General features: G+C 38.9%; 1 protein-coding gene across 1 annotated transcript in view; it reads right to left on the reverse strand.

The window, feature by feature from the left end:
* The window catches only part of maml3 (mastermind-like transcriptional coactivator 3), a 110,241-nt gene extending 88,578 nt beyond the window's left edge, over nt 1–21,663 (reverse strand). The window contains exon 1 of the mRNA XM_057330971.1: nt 20,620–21,663. Coding sequence (XP_057186954.1) covers nt 20,620–21,003 — 384 coding nt within the window. The 5' untranslated portion in view covers nt 21,004–21,663. The remainder of the gene's footprint in view (nt 1–20,619) is intronic.
* Between the last annotated feature and the right edge of the window lie 2,802 nt (nt 21,664–24,465).

Genomic DNA, 24,465 nt, shown 5'->3' on the forward strand with positions numbered 1-24,465 from the left:
TCCACGTTATGAATTTACATCCTGTCTGCTAAAAATGGAAATTCTGTCATGAATTACGCAACCTCAAGTTGTTCCAAACCTGTATAAATTTCTGTTGAACACAAAGAAAGATATTTGGAAGAAAGTTAGCAACTGAGATTTCTGGGGCACCATTGACTACCATTAAAATGGTTTGTTTTCCTAAATTTCACAAAATATTTTCTTGTGTGTTCAACAGAAAAAAGTACAATATTTATTTCTACTATAGTAGTCAATCGTGCCCCAGAAATCTCAATTGCTAACATTCTTCCAAATATATTGTTCAACCAAGCAAAGAAATGTTTGTGACAAATGTGACAAAGGTTTGGTTTGGAACAACTTGAGGGCGAGTAATTCATGACAGAATTTTCATTTTTGGGTGAACCACTTGTTAGCCAATAAAAATAAATTTTGGAGACTTATTTTAGGAATGTGTTTTATAAGAACAGATCATAGATAATTCGGTGACAGATATGATGGACATTAACAATTGTGCATTTGGTAGACACCGAAGTAGCAGGGCTCCAGACTAACTTTTTTTTCTAGGAGCACTGTAGCCCCTGACTGAAATTTTTAGGAGCGCATGCAGAAAATTTAGGGGCACACTTTAAATCAGTCTGCAATGCAATTATTGACATCTTTCCCCAAAATATCTGCATTACTGACAAATACTTTGATAATAAATAGACTCAACTCACAGAAATTACATTGTGCAGTTTTATTTTCATTTCAGAGGGATATGACATTACTCAATACCAGGGAATCTGCAGCCTTTTTATTTACTCTGTGCTAAAACTTTGTAAAAATCTGTAGAATTCCGTGGAACAGTTTTAAATGCTTTAACATTTGTACAGAAATGTAAATATGTAAATGTGTTAAAATAGTTTTTAAATACTACCTGTCTATGCTTTTAAGGTGGTTTGGTTCTGCTCATCATTTAAAAAGAGGCAGAGCTTACAGAGAAGCTTTAAGTGACTGTTTAAACTCTGAATATACCAGACCAAATTAGTACTGAATTAATTTGAACCAACAGAAACTTGCATGTCATTTTGTATGAAAAAGTATAAATTATATTGTTTATAATGTTAAAGCAAAATGACAGGGCTCGTCTTAATACGTTCTTATGGTGATTTTATTGTGTATTAAGGACATTTTCATCATGTTCACAACACAAAGTAAAGATAACTTCACATAAACTTAACAAGAGCATTCGCCTGTCATTCATTCTTGTTGTGAACGGATTGAAAAAGATTCAGCGCTGTCTCAAGCAATCAACAGATAAATGGCGTATTCTGAACTCCTCCGCGGATAGTTTCGTTTTAAACGTCTCAAATATCAAATCGTTCGTCCACTCCTCAGGCTCAAAAAATCTGTCACAGCAAACTGCGAATCGTAGTAATGCGCTCACGTTGTGTCTATAAACTTGTCAATGATGAGCCGAGCTGTGACCGACGCGACGACAGCGAGAAACCTCAGTCCCAGCTCCAGACTCTCCCCTTCTCAAACACATAGGCCTACATTGGTGGGAAAAAAATCCAAATTGGCAGGTCACAAATGCGCGAGTACTTGTAAAAATTTTTTTAAAAAACACTCGCGCTGTCTCAAAAACTGGTCGTAAAATGCGACCATTTAGTCGCAGTCTGGAGCCCTGAGTAGGAATGTTCATATTGACCGTTTAACAGTTAACCGATAGTAACATTTTTGACCGATAATACTATCAGTTAAATGATTTAAAATGTATGGTTTTTTTTCAGTTAAATAATATTAATAATATTTTTTATAATAATAATAATTTAATAATACGTTTTAAAATAACTATTAAATGTTTTTATTTTCTGACTATGGTGAAAGAAAAATATGCTATACATGTGTTAACTCACGGAGCGTGCAGACGCCTGCGACCAGGTGTAAATGCCCTCCAAAACATTTTCGAGACTAAAATCCCATCATGCAAATCACTTGACGAAACTGGAATGGAAGAGAAAACGGTGTGACCAGTGGTTTCCCTGCCTTCTTTTAGACGTGATGTAAATATACGAATGTGGATATGATTAAGTAATAAATAATGTTTGTATTTTGCTTGGGTATAGAAGATCGGATTTATATCCATTTAGCGAAAACACATTTAGGCCAGATTCACATTTTGCGTCTAAAACCGCACGGAAAACGCGAGCTACACTGCGTTCTCCATTTTTTCCAAAGCGCCTGACTTTGCACTCTCCTGGCATTAGGGATGGGCGATATGGCCCTAAAACTCTATCACTATAATGCCTGGTATTTCTTGCGATAACGATAAAAATGATGATATATCCATAACGTCATCCACCGCTGTTTTTTGCGTCAAGTGATAGTAGCTGCATGTAGTCTAGACCCTCAGAAAAACAAATATTGTCAAAAAGTTAAACTTACCCCAAATCAAACAGCTCCTAAAATATACCTACAGTATTTTTGTAAATATAAAATGTAATTGTGAGATTCGACTTCAAAAGGTTGTAGTAAAGAAAAGTTAAATGAACTAAAGCTCAATAAACACATAATGTCATACCTAAAACTGTATATATTCTATTGTTGGGTGGAAACGATCGATCGCATCACGCTGTCAATCACTCTCTCTTGAACTGTGTGAACCTTCTCTTCTCACAGCAACATACACTGAATCTGTCTATGACTCGCGCTACAGAAAGAGAACAGAAAAATGCGGATAAAAGAAATCTAATTAAATAATCCATATTTTTATACGCTCATAAACGTATTTAAAATAACGTAATACAAACTCGCATTTGTACTGTATGTGAACAGGCAGCAGTGCTGTGCGCGCCGTGTCGCTATGAGAGCACACGTAGGCGCGAGCTGCGCACGGGACGCTCCGTTCATCCTGTATATAACAGGCAAGAAATCATACTAAACTATTTGCGCACGCGCGCATAACATCTAACGAATGTTTAAATAAATACTTTTAGCCAAACTAAATGTTGTGGTGTAACGCATTATGACTATCAACGACTACTTAACAAACGAATTAAATAAAACGAAAGTGAAACTAAACATTAACTCGGATGCATCTACAGTGCCAACCTAAACGAGATTTAGAGCTCGTCTTTTAGTGCAAACTCTTTCTCAGCTTCACGTCCGCCCTCCGCTATACCCGTTTTTGCTTCACATATGAGCTGTGAATGGGTCTCACAAAGAAATACATCATCAACTAGAATTTATCGTTTATATCGCGGGAAGACTAATTCCTATCGTGTGGGGAATTTCTACCGGTATATCGCAAACGATATAATATCGCCCATCCCTACCTGGCATCTGTCGTCGCTAAGCAACCATGGGCCACGATAGCCGTTGAGACGAGGAGGTATAAACAAAGGATATATGGATTATATGCACTGAAAATACCTTGCAATAACTCTGCTACTAGATTTAGTTATGCTGTGATCATCTGTGTCTCCATCTTTATTGAGCTTGTCTATATTGGCTGGTTGGTTCTTGTCACTTGACCTGCGGTGCGCTTGCGGCTTTCTGAAAAGTTGAGATTTTTTTTTCTCGATGCGGCACCGACGCGCCTGAAAAAAAGAGAGCGCGTCGCCCCCTATTTCCGTACCCTATTCCCCTACATTTAAAATAACGAATATGCGCGCGGAAAAGACACGAAATGTGAATCAGGCCTTATGCCGTCTTTGGACATTAATTGTGGCTGGTGGAAAACAAATGAAACGCGCTTCCCGAGGCGTTATCTCTGCATTCCCGGGACATCTGTGGCATCTGAAAGGGTGTTTTTTGCCACGGGTCTAATAGTCAACAGGCCCCAGCCTGTCCCCACAACACGTAAACATGTAACTTTATTCAATAAAACTAGCCAAGCTTTAGATTGAGGTAGGCCTGCAATTTTGTTTTTTATGAAAAAACTTTCTGACAGAAATAAACTTTGCCGGTTCTTCTGTGTTTTCATTTTGTCATAAAGTTATTTTCTTGCCTGTTTATTTTATGCTTTGGATTTATATTATTTAGTTTTTCTCCATTGTCCAAAACGCTGCAGGTTCGTGAAAATGTGATAATATGTGAATTTGCATGTTCAAATAAATCCATGAAAGACATATTTGTATTTTTGACGTGTCACAGACTCTCGTCAACTGTAGCCGTGTCTCATTTCGAAGTCTGCATTCTCTGGATGTCGCATGCGTAGGGGTATGCGGCGGACAAACAACCTCCAGGGGGAAGCCTTCGAAATGAGACACAGGCACGCATGTATTTATTGAATTCCAATTTAATATGAAAATATTATCAGTTAACGGTTAATGTTCGGATAACGTGTGTCGGTTCTCGGTTAGGGAAATTAACCTAAATGAGCATCCCTACACCAAAGTATTCATTTTTCATCAGTATGTGTGTTTCCTGGGATTTAAACCATCCAATAGAGCTACAGGAAGGTCATGTAGGAAGTCGATGATGTCATGAACATCATATGATTGGTTTTTCCATTTTTTTGATCAATGATGCAGATTACAGTATGCAGTTTAAATATAATCATTGACTGCATTCACGTGGACATCAGTAATCTAACTATTTGCCTTATTCTGAGTAAGACAATATTATGATTTAGGTGTTTACATGAGTTGCTTTAAGAATATAGCTTTCATGTTCCCATTTAACATGTAATAGTACATAGATCGATTATACGTCCTTACACGGCATGCGTCATTTTACGTCCTCACGCGACATCATCCAATGTTCCCTTCAGAACAACATTTCTGCTCTTACGGCCATCAAGGCACTTCATAATATCAATTTCTTTAAGAATTGTTAACATTATCCTCCAACAAGCTTTGAAGCCATGCTCTTTTGTTTGCCATCCAACGGTTGACCACTGCCGTATGTGTATCATGTCGCAAAGTGCCGCGAAAAGTCCAACACACCGGAAATAATGCGATTAAGCTGTGTACATGTCTATACTGCACTTCGATAATGCAAATAAAATAGGAATACTCCACACGTCTTAATTCGATTTGTGTTTACTACTATTATGACTTGAGACTGTTTACATGGTACATTCTTAATCAGAGTATTGTCTTAATCGTGTTAATATTGAAATATTGTTGTCCATGTAAACGTGGTCCTTGTTTGTATTTCCATTTGGTGACACACTTCAGTTTTAAAGTAATGTACGAATAGTTATATTTTTTATCCAACACTTACAAATGAATAAACCCATAATATAATGAAGTACACGGAGCCCGAGAGATGATTTACGCAAATTAACTTTGAGCACTGTGTGCGTGTGTACATGTGTCGTGTGTGTCAGCGTGTGTGACTCAGCTGTATCCTGGCAACGCAAGCGAAAGAGGGAGGAGTGTAGTACTCTGTCTCTCTCTCTCTCTGGTTCTCTCTAAGGGAGCGTTTGTTCTGAAATATGCATGAGTGTGAGTGGCAGTTTCACTTTTCTTATTTCTGTGTGCTTGGAAAGCAGCTCCGTTCTCAAAAGAGCAAATGTGCAGCGGTGGGTAACGTGCATCATTAAGGGTTTTACTGTAAGTTAGGTTTTTTTTTTACTTTTGTTCATACCAGGGTATTCAATGGACGCAAAATTTTAAAACCACGAAATGCGCAGAAGCAACTTCAAACGCAAAGCTCATCTGAATGTGTATGCGCTTCAACAAGGAAGTACATGTGTTGAATGACCTGAGGGAGGGTGAATTAATGATGACTAAAGTTTTATTTTCGGGTGAAAGTTTTATTTTCGGGTGAAGTATCCCTTTAAATTCATTGTACGTCATACACGAGCCAAGTGCTGCATCACAACCAAACTAAACCCCTCCTATTATATTCAGCTTGTTAAGTAGCACTAAATCGCTCTCTTTCAAAACTGCAGATCTGAACCATTTCTCTAATATCATCAGAAATGGTTTTATGAAGCTAAGGTTGACATTCTTGACACTGACCCGAGGATGAAAAGACCAAATTAAAAACACCGGTAAAGCCTGATACTGGACGACCTAAACACAAACCTATGTTGTAACATCAGCAGATTCATCACAATTTCATGGTAAAATAGCGTGCATGCACGTATGTGCATCCATGATTATTAGATAATTATGTCCAGACAGAACAAAGCAGAAAATCCACAGTCCATTAAGCTTCTTGGTAAAAAACACTTAATGCACGCATATGCATGCAACAAAGAATCCATTCCACATGTTGATCTGAAGTACACTGGAATGTCTCTGATTGTTTACTACACTTGTTTTTAAGATTCATCCACTAACAAAAGTCCCTGTGCATGGAAAATATACTTCGTAAACATAAGAAAAATGACTTTAGAACATGTAGTGTGCGAGTTACTGTAATAGTGCAGACAGACAGCTTGTGCTTAGTTTCTGATTCAGCATAAATGGGGAAGAGGCCGAGGAGGAAGGAAACAAGTTAAGAAACAAATGTGTTTAAAACAGAACACATACATAACAACATGTTCTCCTCTTGTATGAATCCTGACCAATGAGGGATTCATTAAATTAAAGGCTTCTGTAAAATCATCTGAAAAATAGGTCAAATCTTCAACAAATTGTTTTTGTTTCTGACCACTAGAGTTGAGTTTTGTTAAAGAACGAATCCATATAACACAAATACACCTTGTTATAATGTTACATCAAGGGTAACTGACAAAAATTTTAATCAGATATTAAGCATCAAGTACATAGGAGAATGTTTATTTGATCTAAGATGCTCAGACAAGGACTATAAGCTTGTTTTGTTGAGATATTCTATAGCACACAGTCTATAATAAAGGGCAAACGGATCTTACAGGAGCCTGCTGTTGGTCTATTCTGTTTTTCAAACTGATTTATGGTTCATTTAAAGGACATATGATGACAATGTAGGTTTTAGTCTGTTCTATTCCCAAATGCTATTAAGTATTAAAGCCTGCTCTTACAGTACAAATGTAATTTTTGTTGTGACTAGGACTGTGTGATGTAGGGAAAAACTTGAAATTTGTCAGTCTTTTCTGAAATAGTACACATTACCGGTCAGTTTTAGAACACTTAAGTGTTCAATTTTATTTAATAAAATGTCTTTGAAATGAATCTGAATAATGAAAAAGACCAGCCATGATCTGTTCACTCATCAGATGACTCGTGATGAGTGTTCAGCCCTGGTTAACAACACCGCACTAATGTCACAGATAATCAAGACTTATTTGTGCGTCTTAACTATGCACGTGTTGTGTCTGCGCACCAGTTTCTGTGTGACTCAAGGCCAAAGCAGTGTGAAACTTTGCCACGGAGGAGATGTGTGTATATGTGTGTATACTCGTTTGTGTGTGTGTTTGATGACACTCGTCTATATTTAACTGACTCTCTCATACTCTATGAAAGAAAGGCTGGGGCACAGACTGACTTGCAGGCATCTCCCTCATCAATAATGAAGCAGTTTGTGGTTGGTCTTCAAACAGGCACGCACAAACTTGAAGCTGCTCCACAGGTTATTTGGATCTATCCTCTTCAAAGATCAACCACTGGTAAACTTGCGATGGGTAACATATTCTCTCTCTGGCAACAATGGGCAAACAACACAGTTGATGTCTGAATATGTACTGTCTATCTGAACGTATGACTAGTGTTTCTAGGAGACTCGAAAGAACGCTTAAAGAACTGGCATTTACACGAGCTCAGAACAGATGTGATGTGTCATCAATCCTCAAAGATCCAGCATGAAAGAAGATGGTCACATGATGAGATGGTCAAGAGAGATAGTGGGAAGATGGTCAAGAGAGCCATGAATCACTTGTTTTTTTCCCAGAACGAGCCGTATAGGAAGAAAAGGTTTCACTGTTTCTGGATCAGTCGCTTCTTCTCAATAACCGATATGACCGGTGACCAACATGATGACGTCATCAGAGCCTATAATACTTGCCCCATAAGAACATACAGGGTCCTTATTTCACTGTTTTCTTGTTCTTTATCTCTAACGCTATACGTTTTTTAACATCTGAAATGTTAAACTGAGTAAATGTAACCCTGGATTCTCTTTTCAATATGTTTCTCTATATTGTATTGTACTAGTGGAGAATCATGGGTAATCAGGTTTAAAGATTTATCATTATACTTATGGCTCCACCACAATGTGAAGTCTTATACCCACAAAACCACTAACAGTGCAAATATTATATACGCAAGCATGTGCACACAAATAAAACAATCATGCAGAAATGTTTAGTCTTACAAAAACTGCCAGGAAATTAAGGCATGCCCTCACAACACAACTCAACAAAAAAAGGAGGTAGAATCAGGATACTTTGTGCAACACATATTGATTCTGTGCTTTTGGCAAAAAAAGATCCATGCTTCTAAGAGTGTCTTTTAAAGCAGTGATTCCCAACTGAGGGTAAATACCTCGGAGGGTACTCAGGGAGAACACAGACCGATTTCGATTCTTTCAGATGGTCTAGTCTGCTGTGATTGGTCTACCGCGAATAAGGCTCCCGAGCTACAGTGTTTGGGGGAGAAGAGTGAAGTTTTCGCAGGCAGTCCTAGCAAAACGTAGGAGGGGACTATATATAGTGACGTAAATCCACTGCAGTTCGCGAATCGGACTAGGGCATGACTCGTTTGCGTGATTCAGAGTCGACACCCTTTTTTTCCAAGCCAATAACTTTGTTATTCATTCACCTTTGGATTTACAACTTGGCAGACTGCTTACATTCACACACGGCAACATTATACACTGCATGAAATGTTATTTACATGATCTCGTGATATGTACTCTTTATAACATACACAAATGACATTACTGAGTTTATTTATTAGTAGTATTATTTATAAGTATAATGAGGAAACAGCACCTCAGTAGTTCAAAATAAAGAATTTTAAAAATCTGTATCAGTAAAATGATTATTAGTAAATAAAATCTGGGCTTTATGGCTGTTATTTCACGTGTGTTAGAAGGTTTTAGCAAAAATCAATCAAAAATATTGATGACTCATCTTGCACTCACAGGCGAGATTTCCAATTAAATCCTCTCTAAAATAGGAACACCCACCCCCTCCATTACATCATTACTGTTTTTGACAACCAATAGCAAGCAGAAGGGTTCACATTTGTGATGTAAACCAAAAGCTATTGGCCAATTTAAAAAGATGGACAAGCCCTTCAACATACATGCCCTTTCCCAACTTCCCGTTTCAGTAGGAACTACATCAAAACAGTATAGAATATTCAATATTCAAGCCACTTAAATGAACAAAACCTTGAAAAAACCCACCTCGCATACTCTTTTAAACACGACTGATGGGTTCGCGATAGGGCTGCATGATAATTTTTCGCGATACCACTAAATACTATTGAAATCAAGCTGGCTGCAATATGCAATGTGTCGATATTTTTTTTAATGCGTAGCTTGTCTGTGAAGCACGGCTCTGGGATCAGTAGGAAATGCTGCTCGATCTAAAAGCAGTGCGAGTTTGAGTTTGAAAAAGCAACACCCGTCAAACATGATCATTATAAATATACTTTATTATCATAAAAATACCTAATGAGGCTTGAGTAACAGTGACAAAAAGATGTCCATAATCATTTCCTAGATTCTAGAACGTGTTATGGTCTTCTTCTGCAGTGCGTATTTTGAGTTTCCGGACAAGAGCGCCCTCTGGCTTTCGGATGCAGCAGCATTTTCCCGTATTTCACTCAAAAGCTGTGCATAAATCACGTGATATTTATCGTCGGTAAATCACGTGATATTTATCGTCGGTTAATCACGACAGCCTTAGTTCGCGCACAAATAGATCTCCTCTCACTTTTCAGGATGCACTTTCTATTCTCTCTTGGAAAGCGACAGGTTTCCTGACACCCAACCCTTGCGCGAGCGAGAACTTGGACATATGCATGGGGATCACTAGGTGGTGTATTTTTTCGTGTGCGATTGCACCACAGAACACGGCTCCAGTAAACAAACAAATTAAAAGCCCAACAGTCTCACTGTCTCACAATGGGTCTCATTCATGATGAAACATTCATTCGTAAATATAAATATACGAGTAGTTTCACCTTCCCGAAAACTTTTCTCCAGATTCACAAATACTTGTGTATGTTAATGAATTCCAATCACTCGTAAACAGGGCGCGCATGCACGCTCATTCACAATTAGCATAATCCAAGCTATGAATTACTGCTACGCAAATTACGTATCTATGAATGCTGTAGAAACCTCTGGACTCCATTCTGAGGTTTGGCTATAATATTGCATAAATGCTAGGGGTGTAACGGTTCAAATTACCCACGGTTCGATTTGTGTCGCGGTTTTATGGTCACGGTTTCGGTTCGGTTCGATTCGATTTGTGCTATGTTCAGGGAAAATGGACTACTGACAAATAAAAATAAGAACAAATAATCAAGCTACAAGTAACAGCACCAATAAAACAACAGAGCAAAGCAGAAAATTAAATAAGATACTGTATATATACCTTTTAAGGTAGAAATGGATTAAAGTAATCAAATAAAACATAACATTGCATATGTACAAATTAAATAAAGACGAATCATAATTGAAGTTACAGAAGCTATTGAGTCACAAGCAGTGAGTGATTTCCTTGACTTTTAACAGACAGCAGGAATATGCTGCTGTCGCTTTAAGAATGAAACCGATCCAGTACACTGATACTGTACACATGCGTTGTTTTTCGTCCGTTTCGTCCGTTCACTTAAGACATAACCCACTATGTTTGTTAAGATACTCGACAAGAGGGACATGTTGACCTACTTCGTGTGTGAATCTGTCCGTTTAAGCGCTTCAAAGACAACTCAATATTTGCGCCATGTCTGAGACTTATGCGCGCTTCGGATCTTCTCACAAGCGCGCAAGCGAGTTTTCTTGTGCATCATCTTGCACTTAAATGTTTAAATTGGCAAGGCTTGAATGAGTGTAGTTTAAACAGCAACATGTGCTGTTCAGGTCACACCTGCACTCGCGCGCTCACAACACCCGGGTGATGAAAGCATAAATGACTGGTCATATTACGGCATACGTCAATCCTATTGAAATTTGTCTACTTTATTTGATTTGTTTTTGGTATTAAATGTGTATCCATCGACAAACATACATTAGCTGAACTTTGTCAGTCTGTTTTACGCATTATAATTTCTAACGAACCATATTATAAATGCGTCGTCAGATTTAAGATGAGCCGCGGTCCAAGCGCGTTGGATCGTATGCCGAACCGTTGGTGGTGAACCGCGCGGTTCAATTTTTTACCGAGAACCGTTACACTCCTAATAAATGCATAAGAGACTAATAGGCTATATGCCTAACAAATTAATACATCAAACTGTGTCTACCAAAGCGTTTTAGACAGCAGAAATAATACCTGGTGCTCTTCTGAAAACAACCAGCTGGTGACGCTTGAGAACGCTTTGGAGGCACTGCGCTTTGGTTGCTGTGATTTGGACTATCCACGGCAGTGACATGTTAATAGTATCTTGTTTTGAAGAATATCACTGCACATAAAAATGGACTATCCAATAATATGAACTTTTCCATTGTTGTGTTGTGCAAGTATTGTATCGGGTCGGTATTGAAAAGTCACTTTTTAAATTTACGCAAAATGCAATATCCGCCGTGTTTTTCTGTTTCCAAACCGCAATATACGCCAGTCTCGCTTATCTGCAGAATGCGATATATCCGCTCAATCAATCACAGCACACCATTCCACGCATTGTAAACAGTAATGGCAGCGCTCTGAATACGGTCGGCTCCTAGTTTCCCTGATCTACTTTGTACTTTGTGTTCAATAAACAACACAAAAATGAATAATTTTGACGGGCGGCATTGATGAACCTGTGCTGGTTTCTGCGGTGGGGAAGAAATGTAAACCATCCAAATCTAATCATTTATGTGAGGAGATTAAGACGAGGCACTAATTTATAGCATTAAAAAGATGACCCGCTGAATTCATTTTAGGAGCGATGACTGATTGAATGTATTTTTAGTCCAGTGCCTGTATGTAAGATTAGTATTGTATCGAGTTCAGAGGCTGTCATATGTGGATCAACTCACTTTGTTGTGTATTTTCAACAGTTTCAATATGAAAAATAAATTTTATATTGATTCAATGGATTTATTGCATTTAGAAAAAAAAATTGTATGGATTTATTGCATTTCGGAAGAAAAAAAGATCCGTTTTTATAATAATCTTTTAAAATCAAAATCTGGATTTGAATTTTTTATGTTACTAGAACCTAAAGATGCTATGTGAAACTTTGAAACAGAAAATAGTGGTTTTCATCTTGCCACTTTCTTTGTAAAGAAAACACATTTTTACTCAAATTAATCAAAATGGATTTATAGCGTGTTGGAACCAAACTCTTCATATCATTATGATACATAGTGCATTAGGGCTGCAACTAACGATTATTTTGATAATCGATTAGTTGGACGATTATTATTATTTTTCGATTAATCGGATATAAATGTAATTACATCTTTTGCTTATAAGTAAATCAGATATGGGAAAAGTATACACAACTGAACTCATTAGCCTTCTCCCAAAATGTTGTGAATGTCTCCATAATTAACACACCTGGTGAGTTGATTCAGGTGTGTCATATTAGAAGCAACTGACAATAGTCTCTCTCAAACGTGGGAGCGAGGGGAGGGTCGGCCAAGGAAATCATTTTTTGTGCCATGAAAAGTGAGATATTTGTCATTCAAATGTAGTGAAGTACAGTAAAAAGTAAACAGAAAAAGTAATACTTAAGTACAAATACTCAAAAAGTGTACTTAAGTACAGTTCTCAAGTAAATGTACTTCGTTACCCACCTCTGAACTAAATAAACCACCAAATCAGGGTATTTAGCCTAATATGTACTTTGCAAAGTGCAAACGCCGCAAATTGGGTTTTACTAATATAATTTTAATTTTGTCATTTAAACACCTCTCCCTTTTAAACATTAAAACTACGCAGCTTGAAGAGATGCATGCAAAACACGTCTGACTTTAAAACTGCGCACCAGACACGTCTGACTTTAAAACTGTGCAACTTGTGCCGCACGGAGAGACGCAACCACGGAGATACACGTGTGACTTTAAAACTGCTTACCTCGCCCTGCACTGAGAGACACGTGTGACTTTAAAACTGCGCACCTCGCGCTGCACGAAGAGACACGTCTGACTTTAAAACTGCGCACCTCGCGCTGCACTGAGAGACACGTGTGACTTTAAAACTGTGTACCTCGCGCTGCACTGAGAGACAAGTGTGACTTTAAAACTGCGCATCTCGCGCTGCACGGAGAGACACGTCTGACTTTAAAACTGCGCAGCTCGTGCTGCACGGAGAGACACATCTAAAATGGTAATTCTAAAAAGGAAGACGCGCTTGATTTATAACTGCGTGACGTCAAGTGACATCACAGACCAACTTATTAACGATTTTATCGATTAGTTGTTGCACCCCTATAGTGCATCAAAATGCAGTGTCATCAGTTTGTCTAAAAGAATACAGAACGTTGAATGTTTTATACGCACCATTTACACGTGATCGGGAGCAAGTGTAAATTTCTTTCGTACCAACTAACATTTTGAAAATTCGAACATTTTCATGAATCCGAAAATTTACGTCAGAACGACTTTACTAACGATTTACACAAAAAATCGTTCCCCACATGTTTCATGAATGAGGCCAAATGTGTGTAAAGAAGACGGTGACAAGAACCACTCCCAGCGATATTGATTAAACTGCGTGGACTGTGTTCTGCAGTGTTGACATACACCTTGTCCTACATTCCAGTGGAACATGTGAACATGCAGAGCAGCATGAAAATGTGAAGTGAAGTGAAAATGACCTATTAGTCAGATATGGTGACCCATACCCGAAATGTGACCTCTGCATTTAACCCATCCAGAGAGTAGTGAACACACGCACAGCAAGTCGTGAACACACGTACACCCGGAGCAGTGGGCAGCTATCACTGCAGCGCCCGGGGAGCAAGTAGGGGTACGGTGTCTTGCTCAAGGGCACCTCAGTCGTTACCCACCGGCCCTGGGAATCGAACCGGCAACCTTCTGGTCACGAGTCCGACTCTCTAACCATTACTCCCACTTGTGTCATTCCAAACCTTTATGACTTTCTTTGTTCTGCAGAACACAAAAGAAGATATTTTGAGGAATGCTGGTAACCAAACAATAGCGTATGGACACAAAACCACTGAGACATTTCTCAAAATATCTTCTTTTGTTTTCACAGGAGTCATTTAAAGATTTGGAGTGACAAAGAAATAATAATAAATAAATAAATAAATGAGAGATTTTTGGGGGGTGAACTATCATTTTAAGTATAGTAACAGGTAGGGCTGGGCGGTATGACCAAAAATGAATATAACGGTGTTTTCCAGATTTATACCGGTTTCCCGGTACATGGCAGTATTTTTTAACCACATTTTCTACTGATTGAGAGAGGAAATAGTGCTGTTGATTGACTTAAAATGCCCTTATATACTGTCATGGTGACAGTATCCCCTATAATAACTGCAAAGTTTAGACTTCTTTAACAACTGAATAGCATGCGAAGGTAACTTGCATAAATAAAATTTAAGCAAATATATAGAGAACGGGCTTGAAATTAACTTTTTTCCTTGGAAGCACTGGTGCTCCCAACTTCAAGAGTTAGGAGCATCCACCCAAAAATTAATAGTTGAATAGTTGAAAACAAAATCAGAAGAGCTTTATTTCAGAAGAGCAGAATAGTAACAATTGTACCATTAAAACATGCATGTGATGTCTTTTGTGTTTTACATAGTCACAATGGCTTTATGATTTCCTGAAATCATATTTTTTACATAAAACAAAGGCTTAAATTAGATATGTGAGAGGAAAATGATCGCATCACGCTGTCAATCCTCCTTACTGACCCTTATTTATAACACATCATATTATATGCTTATATTGAGCAGATATGAGGGGAAGACGATCGTTTTTTGAAAATGTTTGTTCGTGAGTATATTTAATATAACGTAATGCGAACTTGCAATTGCTAAACTTGTGCTGCTGTTCAGCCGCGAGGTGCGCGCTCTCATTGCGACGGGAAATAAATATGTAACGTGACCGCTCATGCACGAGACGCATGCAAAAATCCAAACGCCTCTGTTTAGGGCATTTATATAGAAATATTAGTATAAAGTAGTGCGGCGGCATAGAAGATGCATTCTGTGTGAATGGCCGGTCACAGTGAAACAGTGAAAAAGGTCCTTACTGAAACAGTGTCGCGCTGCGCAGCGTTCCGCACATTGTTTAAGCTACATACACCGGTAATGCGGTATATTAAAAATTCATATCATAACAAAAATACACAGCGATATTCGGTACGAACCGGTATACCGCCCAGCACTAGTCACAGGACGCCATAATAGCAGTGACAGTGGGAGTAGGCCTACAACATTGTACTTTGTGGCAAAGTATTATACATATTTACTTGGAATGTGTTCAGATTAAGCACAAGAGATTATGTTGTGAAATGTAAATTGTGTAATTTAAGACATTGAGGCCATACATATGTTCTCTTTGGATTTAGTTTTAAATTCTGATGGAGTATTCCAGTGACTCCAGCCACATCTCTTTCCTCTCTGTTGCTCTTGAATTAGTATGTTTGGCTGCACGATAATTTATCGCGATACCACTAAATCCTATTGTAATCGAGCTGGCTGCGATATGCAATGTGTCGATATTTTTTTATGCGTAGCTTGTTTGTGAAGCATGTCTCTGGGATCAGTAGGAAATGCTGCTCGATCTAAAAGCAGTGCGAGTTTGAGTTTGAAAAAGCAACACCCGTCAAACATGATCATTATAAATATACTTCATTATCATAAAAATACCTGATGAGGCTTGAGTAACAGTGACAAAAAGATGTCCATAATCATTTCCTAGATTCTAGAACGTGTTATGGTCTTCTTCTGCAGTGCGTATTTGGAGTTTCCGCACGAGAGCGCCCTCTGGCGTTCGGATGCAGCAGCATTTTCCTGTACTTCACTCAAAAGCTGTGCATAAATCACGTGATATTTATCGTCGGTTTATAGTGACAGCCCTAATACTTAAACAAATATTGAGAACAAATAGCAAGTTAAAGGTGCTTGAATCAGTTTCTCAAAGGCACAAAGTCACTTTAGGTGACAGTGTTTCTGATTGGCAAAAAAGCATCATCCCTCCCCTGCCCTAGGCTGTAATAGAAACAGGTGTGATTACTCACAAGACAAATTTGAGTGATATTTATCAGGTGGTGAGGCGAGACGTGGTATTCCAAAAAATACAAGAAAAATCACTTGCTACAGCACCTTTAAAAATAATAGCAATGGAAAATACAAATAAACAAGTCCTTTGATACTAATCCTAGATGCTGTTAGTACTTTGAATAAAACTTAATCTCCTTTATAGATGCATACCTTTGCTTACTATTTTTAGTAACAATGATAATGTTACTATTGTTTCTTAAGTGTTCATGTAGCTTAAATGACACACTGATAAAATGTATACCTTGAATGCAACGCGAGTCTCTTTGGAGAAAAGCCTCTGACAAATGTAAATGCAAATTTTTCTAGTAAAATATCAATGGCTTCATGCCACAGAAACAGAGAGGACAGATTATTTAAGGCTGTAAACCTGTACTACAAGCATTATCAAACTCGAGTGCTAAAAATTTTATTTCAAACAGTCCCAGACAGATATCCCCGCCCTAAACTCTATTGGCTGAGTTAAGGATTACTTTATTGTTTTCAATGTTTAAATACTTTGTCATGTCCTAGCTTAATGTGGGAGAGACAACAAAGTACATATCTTAAACTGTTTTGTGTTATTTTTACAGAATTTACAGAAATTCATTCTCGCCCTAAACAACGCCTGCCAGTCAACTTTTTAAATGCAGATTTGACCACTTACACAACTGTAGCTGTGCTACCAGCGATTTAGACCTCCTCACAAACATCCTGAAGGCAAGAAACAAAGTTACACAGTGGTAACTGTGCTCTTGGAGTGTCTGACGTCACAAACCTCGTGCAGCCCTGCCAACTCAGGAGTTAAATTTAGACCATGGGCACTGGTCCCAATCACTGCAAAACAATGTGATACCACAAGCACTGCTTCAGCTGGAGCACACACACAGATTCTGGACGCGTCCTGAGAATTGCTAAAATGTGCAAACACATGCACTTACGCACCCAAAGAAAAACACAGTCAAGTTTCAAGAACTGCAGCCTGGTCCTGAGGTGAGTTTATGCTGAGAATTAAACTTTTTGCAAGAAATTTAAAGTCTATAGGATGCAGTTACATCCTGTGGTTGGTTCTGCTTTCTCATGTAGTCGAATGGCCCGGTTTACATCTGCTATTATTCTTTGGTGATACAAAGACAGATGTGACATTACACCTGATCATGTCTGATATTCATTGAATGTGTCATATACATCAGATTTCAAGGCAAATGTCTGCTTACACAACAACTTAATAACAACACTGCAGCGTTTTTAATCACAAAAAGGACCAAAAACTGCCTAAAAAGATAAAAAGTTTCTTCCAGAAGACAAATGTGATTTTCCATCTGAATTCAGTGGATTAGCAGTATTAAAAATAAAACACCCAAAAGTTACAATTCTGTCAATGAAACCTTCCATTACTGTTTCAAACCCATATGACTTTCTTTCTGTTAAAAACACTAAACCTGACTAGTCAACCAACTACTGAGCTTAGTATTTTTTAAAAGCACTTTTAAAAAGATGTGCAACTCCCGAACAGAGATGCAGTTATTCCAAAAAGCACATTCGCATGCCTTACACCTTATGCCTTACCATAGTACACAAAATAAAACACACACTCAACTAAGTTTTGTCTCATAATTCTACCTATTTAAAACACCACTACATTAAGCAATGAATGAAGACAATCGCTGTGGGACTTTAAAGCTCCTGTAGTGAGCAATGTAACTGTTATTATGCAGAAGATACAGGATTATTTCTGCAGTGTTGGGGTATAACCTAGGACTATGTTTTGCTGGAATTGAAAAGTATTTGATGCAATGAATGCACTAGAAAATCATGTATTCCCATCCATCCATCAGTCCTTTAAACCTGCTTGTCCTCTGCTGTATCTAGCGAAGGCTGGAGCTTATCCCAGCATCTCAGGCCACGGCCAAGATACACCCTGGATTGGCCAGTCCATCGCAGGGCATAAAACAGTTCTTTTCCACGTTAACTCAGGTTTCTGACCTAACTAGGCCCAGCAGAGCAAGCGGCAGAGCTTTCTGTCAAAAACATGATTTGAAATTCTTCTGCCTTGCCTTTAGCTAGCCCCTCCCACACTGTGAAGTCACTGGACCTACATCCTATCTCGTGTACGTTAAAGGGATAGTCCACCAAAAAATGAAAATTCTATCATGAATTACTCATCCTCAAGTTGTTCCAAACCTGTATAAATTTCTTTATTCTGTTCAGCACAAAGAAAAATATTTGGATGAATGTTAGCAACTGAGATTTCTGGGGCACCATTGACAACCATATAGAAAAAAAAATGTTTTTGTTCTGTTAAACACAAAAGACAACATTTTTATGAATTTAGGAAAACAAACAGTTCTGGGGCACCTTTGACTAACATTTTTTGACTACCCCAGAAATCTCTGTTGCTGACATTCTTCTTAATATCTTTCTTTGTGTTCAACAAAACAAAGAAATTTATACAGGTTTGGAACTACTTGACGTGAGAAATTCATGACAGAACTTTTATTTTTGGATGGAGTATCCCTTTAAACATCAAGCATGCATAAGAGAGAATTAATGCAGAAGTTATGTGTTCTTAATTCTGCGCTCTTCAGTTGTGTCTGGCGTTGCGAGTGTAAAAGACTGCAAAAACCAAGAGTTTCTGCAAAGCTGTTCTGATTGGCTGTGATTGATGATGTGGTGTCACACAATTTTCACATTTAGTGTGAACAGACAAATTGCTTGTTGCGGCTGGTTAAGAACAAGGTGTTACAAACTGGTTTCAAACTGTACTGCTTTGACACACATTTCCCTTTTTTTCTTGAGAGCTGACTACATAGCGACTGAACATCCTTTTAACCCTTTGGCCCCACACTAAAAGGTGTAACCATCCATTATATGATTAATGTATAAAACATGATTTTAGCAAAATCTTGAAAAAAATAATGTACAGGTGTGGGCTAACAGACTAAGATTCGTCTGTGACAAAACCCTATTTTGAATTGATATTCTAATTAATGTCCAATTGTTATTTAAAATACAGTTCGTCCTGTTTAAGAATCTAGCTCTCTCAAATGTTCCTACAATGATTTCATTCGACCATCACAGGCACGTGACACTGCTCGCATACTCCTATAAAGTCCTAAAATGCTGTATAGATAAGGTTAGATACCGCCATTGTGTGGGGGGTCTGACGCAAGGCGCACATTTAAGACCCAAACTCGACTTGATACAGCCACCTAGCTGCAGCACAGTTCTTGGTGTGTAGAAAAGAAAAAGCTAGTGGGTCTGCGGTCTCTTTAAATCGCATCGTATTCAATGTGAAACGTTTGTTGCCTATGTACCGGCTCGCAGTAATGTCCACATCGCACAGGGGGTCTACGGCACCGGCCATTAACGCTTTGTGAACCACCTATATGTCACCCACAGAAATTAGAGTCACTTAGCATTTCAAAGAGGATTTCACCGCCCCGACACAAAAGGCAAAGCCTACAACATAACGACACGATGCTCGGCCTCCGCAATGGCTCGAATTGAGATAAGAATATGTATTATTAGGTGACTGGTTTTAACACTGCGATATATCAGCACTCGTCCCGATAGTCTGAACATCCACACAATAGAAAACGGTTTAAAGCAACGTGCTATGGTCGTCTGTGTAGGCTACGCGTGGGACTGAGTCTGAAATACATAACGTAAATGCTCGTGGTGCATTCGTTTCCTACGATTCCCCTTCATTTCCGTCAAAAAAACGTCCTTAGTCTTGTACACACACTGTTCAGACGAACATCTCTAAAAACAACAGGCTGCTGTTTCAAAGAGCGCGCCCAAGAGATGAAACTGAAACGAGTTCGTGGTGAACGGTCTTCATTTAAACGAATGCTACACTGTTAAATCATACTGTATTAAAGCGTAAACATATGCTAGTACTTTACAGAGCCAAGCTGATTTTGACTTTCAGTACACACACTGCTACCTAAGCACTTCTGAACTGGAACTAGTAAAGGAGGAGGAGATCAAATGACATCACCAACTATGTGCAACTTTACAAAGGCTGATCTGCGACATAACTACAACCTCCAAAGTTACAATGAACTGCGTAAAAGCTTTCCATGTTAATACAGGACTTGAATTAATCGATAAAACTGCGTTGGACGCGGGCCTTAATTTGTTACATGTGTTACGATCGTCCCAATCTCTTGAGTTTTCAGTTCCGACATGCCATTTCCGAAAGTGTAAAACCACAGACGGCGAGCGAAAGTTTTGCATCGCAAGCCAAATAAGAAGCACTATGTTCATTCAAAACAACGCGTGAACTCGTAGATATACATATTTCACAAAGAAATATGAGTAAAGAGTCATAATGTGAGGTATTTAGTGCTGAACTCACCGCGATTAGTGTGTTATTCCTCTGCTCGGTGGTTGCGCTCGAGTCGGGGTCTTGTTGCTTGTTTTGTTGTTTGCTGTTGCTGGATTTCTTGGCCCGCTGCTCTAAACTCCGCTGGTAGAGACTCACCGTCTCCCGGCGTTCCAGCTCCAGTTGCTCGGCGTGCGCTTGCTGGTATCGGTTCTCGCAGCTGACGTGGTGCCTCCGGCAGCCCTCGATCCGCTGCCGAAGCCGCTCGACCACCGTGCTGTGCTTCGGTATACCGACGTTGCCGCCGGCGCCGCTATTCGTCGCATTAATGCCCGAGTTTAAGTTCACGTTACTGTTATTAATGCAAATGCCGCCGCCGGGCGGCACGGCAGCGGGGCTGGCAAAATCTCCCATCATCTGTGCCTGGATACACAGGATTTGGGAAGAACTTTGTCAAGCCCCCTGACTCTCTCTCCCCTCTCCAAATCGGGGCAAAAGTCCGCTCCGCCAGGGAGACAGATACAGTGAAATGAGTAGCTTTCAAAAGAGTGTAAATACTCGGTGGCGGCTTCCCTCCTTCGGGAGGATCACCGTGTCAACCATTCAATATTGTTTTAACAGCCGTTTACGAGACTAAAGACAACAGTGCGGGGCCACGGAGGTGCGAGAGAGGCGACCGGGTCACTGTTACTCTCTCGCCTCTACTGGAGCTCCATCAAACATCCGGATGTTACTCGCAACCATCAGCCCGTCGTTTTATTGTGTTGTCCTTTTGAAAAAAGTTTTGCCGTGTGCTACGAACACGCTCCGGAGTTGTTTCGTGAACTTGCATTTCATTAGTTTGTTAGGCTAAACCCTCCCCGAACGCGAACAAGGTGTGCGGTTTCTTAAAGTCCCGATCGCTGGAGAGGAAATCCTACAGTCGCCAATGTGTACAGCAGCTGCCACCATCACAATAATCAAGCGCTCCCCTCCTCCATGCTAGCGGAGTGATATCAGGACAACAGCCGAGCGAAGAGCAGCCACCAGGCTACGAGCAGCACGTCGGCTACGCGGAAAACACGGCGCGGAGCGCACGTATCTGGACTCGGAGTCATTATTGACTTTAGAGGAGGTGGATGAAACATCAGTGTAGTACTTACCGGCGGGTTGAGGTACTGCATCTGATATTCAGCTGATGAGAGTAAAGAGCGCTGTGGGAGTGTGAGGTATTAGGATAAACACATTTCACGTTAAATATAAGACGAATTTAAACAGACATTTTAATGGATAACCGCAGACTTTCTTTTGTAAACAAGACTAAAGAAGATGAACAAAATGTTCAGTAAAACCTGCCTGACACGAGATTATAAAGGTTCAATGTTGTTAAAAATAAACAGACTTAAATTGTTAGCTGTTGTTAGCAATCTTGTTTTTAGATTCATTACGCCTTTTGGACGACGTAAACAACCTTGGTTCAACGATGGTCCACACGAACTTCCTGTTTCAGTTTTTAACGCTACACAACAAACACATCCAACGGAACTTTTATAACCACATTAAAATGTTAAACTAATATATTTAAGACTTAATTATGAATGTAAAGTTAAAAAGTAAATCAAAATGAAACCAGAAGTGCCTCTGAACCAGTGTTAACATCTTGCACGATGGTTTATACACGGCTCAAACAACAGAAAGTTTTTCATTCGAACTTTCTTAAAAACCGTAAACTTGTTTGTAGTAGTTTCATGTTGTCATTGTTTTCCTTGCATTATTTTTTGTGAAAGAGTTCACAGATGAAATATAACAAAATTAATTTGAAATCGTTAAACACATGTTTAACAGTGACCCAAGAAAGTGATAGGATCAGGTGAGGCCCTGAAGCATTGGCTGCAGTCAGTAAATGATGATAAGGAGGCCTCCCGGTTTTGTAGGTAGGTGTGTGTGCGTGTGTGTAATTGTGAAAAACTGCTGCTGCCCTGTCTGGTTTGCTGAGTGTGGTTAAAATGAATTGCAGACACATACATTCTCTCTCTCACTCACTCACTCATACACACAAGTATAGTCAGGGCAAACTTTGTAAACACCCTACCTATATTGCTGGGTCAGTTCTGAACCTGTTTCTCTGGGCCATCAAGATCAGCTTTTCTCCTTTTAATCGTATATAATAAAGTGTGGTAGACCTGTTGTTATTGTCCTAGATTGTCTCATAGGCATTAAATGAAACAATGATTCAAGGACGTTTACTTAAACACAATTCACTGACGATAAATTCATAATTTGTATAACTCAATTACAAATTCATAACTGTCATAACTAGTAAATCATGACTGTAGATTACCACCAAGTATTGGTTTTCACGCTTGTTTGTCTTTCACTCTTACACACTCTTACACAAACAAAACACCTTAACAATGTGAAAAGGCCTTGAAAATATTGGTATTTTAGATGTATATCTCTATAGACATTGTGTTCTTTTAGTTCTTTTTGTTGGTAAAGAAGTGCATGAGACGATCCAGGAATCAAATGTTTATTTCTCCCCTTGTGTCTATAGAGGAAGCAAGGAATACTTTTGGAGTAAAATCTCCACCTCACTCCGTTTCTTGGAAAAAATCAAGAGGCCTAAACTTTCAAATTTCTAGGAACATAAATAGCACGTCCACCCAGGTCTGGAACTCTGTACTTTCTGAAATGGGTTATACCAGACGTAATGTCTGATAAAACCTTTAGTTTTGTTTGAAACGTTTTTGTCTTGTACGTTATTTATTTGTTTGTCTTGAGGGTCTTGTACTTGGTTCAGAAGCTACGCAACTGAACTAGAAATGTGTGTTTCAAGCAACTTCCCTTATCTGCACTGTCCTTCACACCAATATACTTACAACAGACATGGTGTAACTACTGTAAACATACATTAAGAGTTTGTCATTTAAAAGCAGGTTCAACAACCATTACCAGCGATTACATTTACAAACAGAGTAAAGCAGATTTATAATGTAGATATTATGTAATTTTTTCATTGGAGCTGTTTGGATTGGCCACTATTTATGTATCATTCTTCATACAGTACATACAATGTGAGCTCTACTCTCTGTTTGTGATCTTTATAATTTATCAGGAACTGATCCTAATACATTTCAACTCTTTCCATCAATTTTCTATTTTATTTCTATAAACATAAACATAACATTTTCTTTTCTTTGTCTCTTCTATAGATGGACGCTATAGAAACAGAGAGGAAAGATGTCATATGGTTCGCGTTTGCTGTGATGTTGTGAGACATTGTAAATATTTAATGCGGTCGCCCATCCATTAGAGTGCTGATAAACAGAATCAATGGAGTTGATAGATTGATTATCGGGCAATAACACAAGGGGGTGGATGGGAACATTCCAGCTCGGCTTTATTTTAGTGCTTTTTCCTCTGTCCCTTTGCCTCCATGTTTACAGGAATAATAGCACTTGTTTATACTTTAGTGAGGGCCTGAAAGTGGAATTGCATACAGTTTTAAATGTGTTTATGTTTTGTAGAAGAATAGCCAGGGAGTAACAAAATTGTGTGACAGAAATATATTTACAGCAGACCGTTGCATCTTATGTAACGTACATGAAATTCAGTGATTCAGATTGATCCGATTCTTGCATTCCGCATGAATCGAACCCATGCGGTTGGTGTTGCGAGCACCACATTTGATCATTTCAGCTACAGGAATGCCATTTGTATATATGAATACTGAGTAGGAGGTGTGTGTGCTTTTGCAGACAGCTCCACACCGGATACGTGAATTTCTATGTGTAGTAACTGACTTTTGTGTGTGTGTTAAGAATGAGGGGGATCTCTGACTCATTCCCCTGGCATTCAAAAAAAGGAACTGATCTTTCAAGAAAAAGAAATAATGAGAGT

Source organism: Triplophysa rosa, linkage group LG4 (assembly GCF_024868665.1).
Source record: "Triplophysa rosa linkage group LG4, Trosa_1v2, whole genome shotgun sequence".
Classification (NCBI taxonomy): Eukaryota; Metazoa; Chordata; class Actinopteri; order Cypriniformes; family Nemacheilidae; genus Triplophysa; species Triplophysa rosa.